The sequence below is a fragment of the Aythya marila genome, assembly GCF_965140915.1.
Source record: "Aythya marila genome assembly, chromosome: 2".
NCBI classification, from domain to species: Eukaryota; Metazoa; Chordata; class Aves; order Anseriformes; family Anatidae; genus Aythya; species Aythya marila.
The window spans coordinates 64,843,084-64,853,744 of NC_139043.1; the positions used below are offsets into that span (position 1 = coordinate 64,843,084).

The following is a 10,661-nucleotide window of genomic DNA, read 5'->3' on the forward strand; positions in this document are numbered from 1 at the left end:
CAGCTTCCAAGCATTCTCATCTAATTAATCAAAAACTCTGTCCTTTTGTTTCCTAGGTCACAAAGGAAGAACAGTAAATTAAATAAAGTTATCAGTCGAGAATGAAAGCTGGATTTCTACCCAAGGAACCTAATAATAACACCACAATGCAGATGAAGTTGAAATTGATATAGTTTTTATACACAGAGGCAAACAGTTAAGTGTGAAGCAAGTAAACATCAGATGGACTGAGCTGCACAAACCACTGTCTGAATACTGTTTGTAAATATGGAAATGTGTTGTAGTGGCTAAATTTATCCTAATGTAAGGAAATGAACAAAGAAGTTGGTATTTGGTAACTTCTATAGGCAACATTAGGACTTCCTGTGTGAATTATTTTGGGGTAGTTCAAGATAACATGGTACAGATTAGAGTTGCCATTTCTGGAAAAATTAGGTCAGAATTATGTAGATAAGATGGAAAGAATTTCAGTGGCATTGTATTATTTTCCTGACTTCAAGCCTGACTCACATGTCGAAGCTTTGTTTTATTGTATACCTTGTTTTGGTATGCGGTCAAAACAACCTTTATCCAGAGAAAATGAAAATAAACTGGCTGAGCAAGTAAGATTACACATTGCACTGAATGAAAATAAGTACAGCAAGCTTATATTTGGAAGGAGAGAAATAGTCTTTTGCTGTGAAGCTTTTTACAATTTCAGAAATGATCATGCTGAACCCAGGAAAAATGAGAAGATGGAGATACAACTTGGTAACAGTTTGGGAACTGGGCTATTTCTTGTTCTTGATCTGAGCTATAATATCAGGTGTATTTTGGGACTGTTATGGTATTGCCACTGTAGAAAGCCCTCTTCTCTATATGTTGCCATTTGTCCTTCTCAGATTTCATCCTGAATTAGAGAAATCTATCACTTACCTGAAAATAGACAGTGTCCATGAAAGGTTTACTTTGTGAGAGAAAAATTGAGAATAGTTCTAGTTAAAATAATGAGAGCCCCGATTTTGCAGCTTTGCCTTCACAATCAGCACAATGTTTCCATTGGCTTCAGGTAGAACATATTTTTGTGCAGTTTATTATGAATCATAATGTACTTTTACACTGCTCCATATTCCATGCCATAAATCCCAGCACATACCATGCCTCTTTTTTTTTTTTTCTTTTCTTTTTTTTTTCTTTTTTTTTAATCGGGGGTTTCTGGCCCTGTTACTGAGGCTCTTTCTGCCATGCAGCTCAGGTTAAGAAGGATCAAACCTTTGGGACAGATCCTGTTACTTGTATGTGAGCCAGCCTTCAGATAGAATACTTCATGCTCCCTTTTGCTTATTCTTTGAGACAAACAGACTATTAAATTCTGGTTTTCGGTCCAGTTTATTAATGCAAACCAGGGCAAGACACAGTTAATACAGAGCTGGGCTGCCAACACTGCCACCTCTCAATTCAATTGTTGCCCAAAATGCAGCAGAGTGTATTGGAGGAAACGGTATAATAGCTGCATTTAGCCTTCTGGTGTTTCAGTATGAAGCACTCTACAAGCAAGTGAACATCAACAAGAAATACAGAACTATTTCAGCAATTTTTAACTGCCACTATAATCAGCTTTTGTGTCTCACACCTTTTATCTGCTTGTAAATGTTTAAAAACAAAACAACCCCCCCTCACACATGCACAAAACCCTCATTTTCATCCAGCAAGTATGAACTAACTCTTTTGTTTTGTTTTCCCATATAGCCCAAAACATTTGGAGATATGCAATGTTTTACTACTGCTTTGGCTCTTTCCTGGGTTGGGGCCAGGTCGCATTGAGGTCTCCATCTTTAAGAGACGAGACTTCTGGGATAGCATGGTAATAACTAGCATAACCATGCTGAACCCAATATAGCCCACAAAGTGTGCTCATCTTTCTCCTCTAGTTCATCAATATCCAACCCTTATTGGCCATATTTTAATTATACGATATATCCAACACTGGAATTTATAATATTGGATGAAAAATAACATTAGCCATGTGACAGAGTGTTTCTCTAGTCTAATCTCATTTGGCCAATTCAAATTTTGTCAATAAATTTCAATGTGGAAGCATTAAGCTAGAACAAGTAATGCCTGTTGTTTCACATCTGGCACAGCCCTGGTCTAAACTGTCGGTGCTGGAATCTTGCTAATTTGTCAGAAAAGCAATCATGGGCATACACCTCATTTAGGTCAGCTTTGTATGTGGGGCAGTCTGCCTCCATCACCATGGGCCTAGGAAAAAAGCAGAGCACATGATAAACAAGCCAATACAGTAATTAAAAATATTTATTTCTGAAAATATTTACCTTGATAGGCATAAAGCACTTCCCAATTTCATACAGAAATACATAAAACATGCATAGACCAATATGGCCTACTTCAATGTGTATTCAACATGGTAAATATAATGAAAAACTTGTGTGAATATAAATACATACCACCTAAAAATTAAGCACATAAAATTCAATCAAACCTGTCAGCAAATTCATCAATGTGAACAAATTCACTGATATAAACATTCACCCAATATTAGCCTTTTACATAATTTAAGACAACCCTTTGTCTCTACACATTTATACCAAACAAAGCGCTGAATGAACCCAACAACAGTATCTGTTACAGCTCTGCTCCAGTGCTGTTTTGGTGGCGTGTAAGACGTAACAACCTCTATTATTAGAACTTGTTATCAAGATATCATTGTTATGGGAAATCTAGTAGTGTTCTCTAATGCTTATTTTCTGTTGAACAGTCCTTTGGTATCCAAAACCAAAGAACTCTACCTATGCAAACAAGCACAGCATCTAACCCACATTCAGTTAACTCCAGTTGTACAAGTAAACTAGACTTCTGAAAAAAAAAGGCAAAGGGTTGCTACTGATTACTAAAGGCAATAAAAAGGTGTAAAAATGCTCTAGCAGGAGTGCAACAAACAGCATGGGAGGTAGACATGTATATATGCAGTAAGTCCTGGTTAAAGTAACACTGTGGCTTTCATTTTTGCATTTTAGTCAAGAAATAGAGTTTTTGCTTTGAAGTTTGTCCGCTCAGATCTTACTTTCTGTCCTTTTTAAGCACATCTGCGAGGTCTTCCTTGCAAAATGCATTTGATGTAGACCCTGAAAGCTGCTCAATTGATGAGTAACATTCCAGAAGTAATATTCAACTATTTCTTCATAGAGATAGCTTTTAACATGTTACATGTGGATTTCCTTTCTCCCCCTCTACCCATCTGTCTGAATTCCAGAAGGATGAAATCCTTTGCTTTTATACCTCCATATATGGGATTTCCTCAGTGTTTTGCTCTGCTGCACAAACACTTGGACAGAGGCCCTTTGCCGTAGCGGCATGTTAAAAGTCAAAGGAGAGTTTTGATGATGCTTTGGCAGCAAATGTGATGGAGAAAGATTGGGGTGATCTTCCCACTAGGATGTTTTCAGGCTTTCCCAGATGCTTTGCCTTTTGTTTGCCCTGTTATGTTTAAACTTCCACCCTTTCTGGTGCTCAGCCTTCAGCTTTGCAATACTGAAGGAAGCTTTGATACTGTTACCAAAGGCCTCCAGCCTGCAAAAAATAAGAAATATACCCTTATTATTACATGAATAATGAAGATGCATGTCCAGTGTGCAGACACTCAGCGGTTTGATTAACTAAACCCTAGCCTCAATTTCTACCATAGGATCCTCAGAAACCAGTGACTGCTATACAACCGCCAGAATTACGCTAACCTAAGCCACTCAAAATATGTGAATTAGAATTTCAATCCAAACATTAAAATATGTTGAAATATTTATTCAACTTTATATGCCCTTGACTTTCTTAAATAGCATATATCCAACCAAGAGGTCTTCAACATTACTCTTTTTGACTGTTTCTTTTCTTTCAGGTAAAATAGATCTGGACCCATAATGGGGCCCATACCAGAATTAAGAAGTAAGTCTCATCTTCAGAAATGATTTAACAACTCCAGGGCCAAAGTCTCACTCAAAATCACCAGGCTACCTGATCCCGCACACCCTGTTTTGCTTTTGAAAGCAGCACTTGAGAGCCTACGTTTGCATGGGTGAACTTTTGTATGCTGCACTTTCACATGGGCATATATATGAAGACTGAACACCAGAGGTGATGTAACTGTACTGATGCTCAGCTCCAAAGCTGATTTCTGGCATCTTGTGGGGTTCATGGGTGCAGCAAGTCCAAGGTATGCTTCTTTGAACTGCACTGGAAAGGGATACTGCTCTCTATTGCCACTCAACTTTTTCTGCATGGATTTCAAAGTGCAGTCCTGGAATTTACTCTCAGTTTCAGAAGTCAAATTGGGCTTGAATATTCATTTAATATTTATTTTCCGTTTTCTCAGCCTCTCTACAGTCATTTCTATTGCTAGCATCCTGTATTCATCATACACAGTTTTAATCAGACAACATAAGGGATAAGCAGCCACACCAGTCAGAAGAAACCATGTATTCAAATCTGGATTTTCCCCCAGTGAGATGAAGCAAATAATCTAATAAAAAGTATTCAGACTCAACTTAGTTTTAGAATAGTTGGGACGTACTATTTTTAAGTAATTGTGATAATGCCTGTACACACTCATGTATCAGGTTCTGCTATTTCTGCCAGAATACAATTTTATACTCTTCTGAAAACTGGGGTATCTTTAAACCTACAACCAAATCTGCTCCCCACAAGCAAATGGATGAGGCTAGGCAGAGCTCAGTACCCTTGTCTTCACAAGCTAAGGTTCCACAGCATGAACAAAAGCCCTGAAAATATCCTCACTGATTCCCTCAGAACTCTCAAGTTGAAATCAACAGCCATGCCTGTGTTGACCCAAAGGGAGGTGAATGGTGCTCTCTATTGCTATTCTAGGGAACTACAGCTGGATGAGAGGAAACTCACCTCTTAATCTTCCTGCTGTCAACAAACTGTTGGTTCATGCATTTGGGTCCAATGCAATTGCCACCTTTGCTGCGATGATGCAAGGTCATCTCCACTGTGGACTGAGCCCTATTAGAAGTAAAAAGATGCAGCTGTTAAAAAAAACAAGTCTGCAGTCCGCAAGGCGAGGCATCTCATCAACCACTTCTCAAGGCATGTAATAAGCCATCTATCTGGGCCAAACCCTAGTATGTATCATAGCAGCATGAGCACCCAGGTAGGAGGCAAGGCTTTGGGAAGATTATTCACTCAGCAAGTGCCAAAATGAGTAAGTCTACCACAATCCAGCCTTTTCACATGTGCTGCCTTTTAAAGAGTAGCAACAATAAACGCACCAGAGATCTTTTCCTGTCTGGCAGAAGTTCAGACATTTCTTGTCTTTCTGGTTGGCACATCGGCATCTGCTGCTGGCTTCAGTGAGCATCTCAGGCACCATGTCCTTCAGAGATCTTCTGGATCGAGAAGGGCCTCCAAGACCATAAGGAACGGTCTTCCTATGATCAAACAGACAACATGAAAGTTATTCAAATAATTTTGTGGCTTCAGAACAGCAGGGTATTTTGGGCAATCTTATTGATGGGATTGATTGCACGAGTAAAGGTTGTGGGTTTGGCAATGCCTTGCTGGTCATAATTTCCATGTAAATGTTTCTGATGAACCTGCAACATAGTGATTAACATGGCTACTGGCAAGGCTAATGACCTTTTAATTGTGATTTCATAAAGCTGCTACACCGCTCTGTGCAATAGAAACCAATAGAGCCTCATCTCTTTGAACTTTGGTAACTGCCAATACTGAGAGAAGCAATAAAAGTGAGGCACATATCCTCAGAGGAATTCCAGCAGTAGAACAGATTGCCAAAGTCAGTGTTTGCAGTGTTAGGTGAGGCTCTAGCTTGCTACCTTTTGGAAAGGAGTCTGCAGAAACAGACTCTGCACCTATTACTATTAACATGCAAGATGCATTAGTCTGCAGCAGAGTGTAGCGAGAGCTGGTGAGAAGACACCCTGTGTCAAAGGAAACCTTTCAGCTTCGTAACATCTCAGAAAAATGGCCATGTAAAATCAGAGTGATACAAACATGCTTTTGGCATTCTGTTTCTGATTCATGGTGAAAAGCAACCTGCAGCCCTTGCAGGGCAGCACCCAAAGGAAACACTTGCCTAGATTTTGGGAGCACAGGTGCGTTAGGGCTATGAGGCTCTCTCCCCTCGCTCTAGGTGCTCAAATACGTTCTCCAAGTGAACAGCCTTGCTACTAAATGCGGCAGAAAAACAGGGTGTAGGGGGGAAGCAGTAGGAGACCCCATGCACAGAAACACAGAAACACTCCTTTCTCCCCCTTCTTTCCGCGGGGGATCTTGAGGTTCCTCAGCAACCCCCACCCCCACCCCCCCCGAATACCCCCATCCACTTTATCTTCCCCCCCCACCCCACCTTCAGCAGACCCCCGGCGGCCCACTCACTCGGGGGTGTTGATCCAGATGATGTCCAGGTGGCAGAAGTAGACGCACTCCTCGTCCAGCAGCGATGAGCAGGAGCAGCGCCGGGCGCGGCGGTGCAGGGCGGCGGGGGGCGGTGGAGCGGAGCCCACCTCGGCTCCGGGGGCTAAGGAAGGAGAGGCAGAGGCTCAGCGCGGCTCGGTTCAGCCCAGTGTAGTGCCCAGCCCCCCGACCCTCTCCCTCCCGCTGCGTCCCGAGGCTGCACCTACCTGCCGACAGCAGCCCCGGGCATAGCACGAAGAGCAGCGGGAGGACGACGTGCGAGTAATCCATAGCGGGAGCAAAACTCAAGCTAAACCTTTTTTTTTTTTTTCCTTTTATAAGAAACAAAGTTAAAGAAGAGGGAAGGAGACGGAAGGAGAAGGCTGTGGCCGCCGCAGGACGGAGGGCGCTGGCTCCCGCTGGCGGCGGGGGCAGGCGGCAGCTTGGGGCGGCCCGGCGCGTCTGGCTGGCGCGGCAGCCCCCGGCGCCCTTTTATAGCGAACCCCCATGGAGCGGGTAAACAGCCCCGGCTCTATTTTATCCCGAGACAATGTTGTGCCGCTATTAGTCACCGCGCGCAAACGTGCGGCCCGAGATAAGGCCAGCCCGGAGAGGAAATCGCCTGCAAACTTCAGAGCGGGAGCCCGGGGGGGGAGGGGGGGGAGAGGGGGGCGGCGGGGCGGGGCGGGGGGGGCGGGGGGCGCCGCGCCGGGCTGGGCTGGGCTGGGCTGGGCTGGACTGGGCTGGGCTGGGCCGGGCAGGGCAGTACTGGGCGGTATTGGGCCATACTGGGCTGTACTGGTTGGCCGCGGCACGGCGGTGTCGCGGCGGATCTCGGGGCTTGGCCCGACCCCGGCCCCTTCAGGCTCCATTGGGGTGTGCGGGGTCGGATTGGCGGCAGCCGTGACACAGGCTGTTGGCTAACTTCGCGTTTCTGTCGTGACAGGCAAAGCGAAGCCCGTGTAGGGGACTGGGCACATTACACGAAGGATGCGGGGCAAGGAAGAGGCGAGCCCCATGCCAGGCCTGTGCCCCTGGCTCCCGCCATGAGCAGGACATGGCCAAAACAAGTTTTTTCCAGCGCATCTGCACCTGATGCCTTGTCCTGAGGCACTGTTGCTGTCGGTGTGGCAGCTGAGTGCTTGAGAAATGGTCGCAGCAATGTCATCGTAAATACACACATGCACCACACGCTGAGCTCTGTCTGGGCTGCCAGAGCCAGCCCCGCGTTATAAACTTGTATGAACTCAAAGCCTGTGCTCCGACATGGAGCCATAGTACTGCAAAGCGTGCCAATTTCACCTATGATAAACAGATAAGGCCCTCTTGGTATTTGTGGCATTTCCTTGCACTGTGCTGTAATAATAGAAGTGACCTTGGGTCTCACAAAGACCAAGGCTGTTAGCTGCGAGTTGCATTGTGATACCTGAGGTGAATGGCTATTATTATCAAGTATCATATTATCCTGTTCTGCTGTAGCATATGGGACAGACTGTCAGCAGCCATGCTGAGTCAGAATAAAGGTCCATTTAGCTGGTATACAGTAGCTGTTAGCAGTTGGGATGAGAAAGCGTACAAGGAAAGAATGCAAATGGAGACTAACCCTTTCCTTGGTATAACCTCCTTGCAGGATGAAATTCAGGGGCTTTCCGAGCAATAGCTGGCATTCAGGCAATTATGTTGAATAAACGCCAGTGACCCTATCCTGAGATGTTCTTAGATATTTGTAAATGTTTCTCTAAAAACTGCCTTCTGTTTTGTTTTGTTCTTATTTATTTGGTTTGTGGTTGGGGCTGTTTTTTTGTTTTGTTTTGTTTTGTTTACACCTTTACAGAATGGGAGTCTATTTTTCAGAGCAAGGATTGTATGTTTTCTTGTGAATGTAGGGTAGTACTTACCAGAATATCAATGCATCTATACCCTTACATGTGAATTAGAATCATAGAATCATTCAGATTGGAAAAGAGCTCTAAGGTCATCTAGTCCAACCTAGCACTGCCATTAAACCATGTCACTAAGCTCTACATGTTTTTTGAAGACCTCCAGTGGTGACTCTACAACCACTTCCCTGGGCAGCCTGTTCCAATACTTCGCAACCCTTTTAGTGAAGATTTTTTTCCTAATAATAATTATTATTACAGTATTATTACAGTTATGATAAGAATGATAAGATTACAGTAATAATAAGAATCTACCAGCAGAGGTCACCTAGACACAAATAAAAACTAATCATAACCCACTGAAATAATAAACTCTATTGATATCCAAAAGCTCAGATAGTAATCAGGTGGAAGATTTTTGGTTGCTTTATGCTTAAAAAAAAGAAAAATAAATGCATTTGTGTGGGTTGAAAGATAGCTATCATTTCTGTATAAAATACAGAAGGTCTATCACTTAAGAACATGCCAGCACTTAAAATATTTTTTTTTTTCTGAGGTTTCTTTCTCTAATATGTTCACATAAAGCCAAAATTATTCATACCAATGCAAGGTATTTTCATCTTTGTCATAATGTCTTGTTAGAAAGTATTTTGCTAAGTGGCAAAAATGGCATGTTTCCGTTGACTAACAAAGAAACATGGTAATCATAGGGACCTCAGAAGGCGCTGTTCTTTTTTATTTATTTATTTATTTATTTTTAGAAAACAAAAACAACTTCAGATTATTATTTTTTTTTAATATATATATTCTTTTTTAAGATTCACAAATATTATTGTTGTCAGAGATCCGTGTCCTCTGATTCAGCAATTTCTGATAGCTTTGCTTTCAGGTCTTGAGCTGAACGGGAATCAAACAATCCTGTTGCTTGTCAGAGTAATGCAAAAACAAATTTGTGTTCAATTGCCAGTGACCCAGATGGGTCATTTCAGGCAATGGAGATTACCATGCCAGGAGATGGGTTTCCCCTGGAAGAGGTAACCCCTGACCCTTCCTTGGACACAGGTACCAGGCAGAAGTACTCTTTGGGAGTTTTGCCAAAGAAGGAAGATTTGCTAACTTTATAGCTGTTTACAGTAGGAGTCTGTATAGGTCATAGAGGGTTCTTGCAAAATAAGCAGAGCAGGCCTAAACTTTGGCTAGCAGTCAGTTTGCAGAATGGAAATACAAAGTCATGGACAATAATACAAAGTCATGTACTCAAGTTGTTCTTGTGCATGCCAACCCAGCTTGTCCCAAAGGTCTCAAAGCTTGCACTATAATTGCACTGCACATTTGGGCAAGGGTAGAAGCAGGAGTTGAAGCTGACTTTTTCCCTTTCTAGCTCAGGTACCTTGGCCAGCCACAGCTGCAACAATCTGTTATGGGGTAAAAACTTAGCTGGCCAGCCAGGATCTGGTTTAACGTTCCAGCTGGAAAAGGCCATGGCACTGACTGAATTTACTAAAGGACATTTTGTATAGTGTCAGACAAGTGAAATGCCTGCTTATCAGCAAAACAATAAAAGGAGATTGTAAAACTGTGCCTTTCTGTCCAGGGAACAAGGAGAGCAATGTGCTGTTTTCTGCAGATTTGAAACACAATTCTCAATTAAGTGAAAGTTGCATAACTTGTCCCTTCGCTGACTGCCTCTCTTGCACCTTTCTCTCCCCTTATGGGCCATCCAGTCCTCTTCCGCCCCTTCTTACACAAGAGGAGGGGGAAGGGGACTCTTCCCTTTCCTTGCATAACATGCAACTAAGAGCTAACTAATTGGGACTTCTTGGAAATGACCTTATTCTCCTTTGTGACTACCCAGCCTACAAAGTAATTCCTTTCACAGATACTTCTGCTATTGGGGTTCTTGGGTAGAAGCATAATTTCTGGTGAACCAACTTTCCTCATTTCTCCCCATCTGCAACTAGTGAGGTTTCTCAAAGGACATGGATGCACACCTCACATCACACTTGTAGACCTGGTAAAGCACTGAGGAGAGGTAGAGAGTTAGCCACTAACCCAGAAACCACAGTCCCACCTGTTTGAAATATGTACCAGAATCCTCTCCCCTCCCTAATCCCACCAATGGTCATTTTCCTTCCAAAACTCATTCTGCATACTAAATCGTATTTAAACTGGGAAGGAGGGTGGTAGCTATATGATGGTTGGTACAAAAGGCCTGTCCACAGGTGAGAAAATAAAGCTCTTCCTGACCGTACATGTCCTGGCTCTAGGTGTCAGTGACTAGAAACCATTTCAACTATGTGCTGTTAGAGCCCTGACTTCTAAGGAAGAGGAAAATGCTTCTGTGGCAGGTTT

At 43.0% G+C, this 10,661-nt stretch overlaps 1 protein-coding gene across 2 annotated transcripts; it reads right to left on the minus strand.

Moving 5' to 3' along the window:
* Positions 1-735: 735 nt before the first annotated feature.
* On the minus strand, positions 736-6,990 carry EDN1 (endothelin 1). Of its 2 annotated transcripts, none has more exons than XM_082753257.1 (5): positions 6,657-6,990; positions 6,412-6,553; positions 5,283-5,441; positions 4,909-5,016; positions 736-2,241 (listed from the first exon to the last, which is right to left on the minus strand). In XM_082753257.1, exons 1-5 carry the CDS (start codon positions 6,718-6,720, stop codon positions 2,109-2,111), a joined length of 606 nt encoding a protein of 201 aa, XP_082609383.1. In that variant the 5' UTR covers positions 6,721-6,990; the 3' UTR covers positions 736-2,108. The 2 variants fall into 2 exon arrangements, with proteins under 2 accessions (XP_082609383.1, XP_082609382.1); XM_082753256.1 differs by lacking the exon at positions 736-2,241 and adding an exon at positions 2,399-3,570.
* Positions 6,991-10,661: the final 3,671 nt, after the last annotated feature.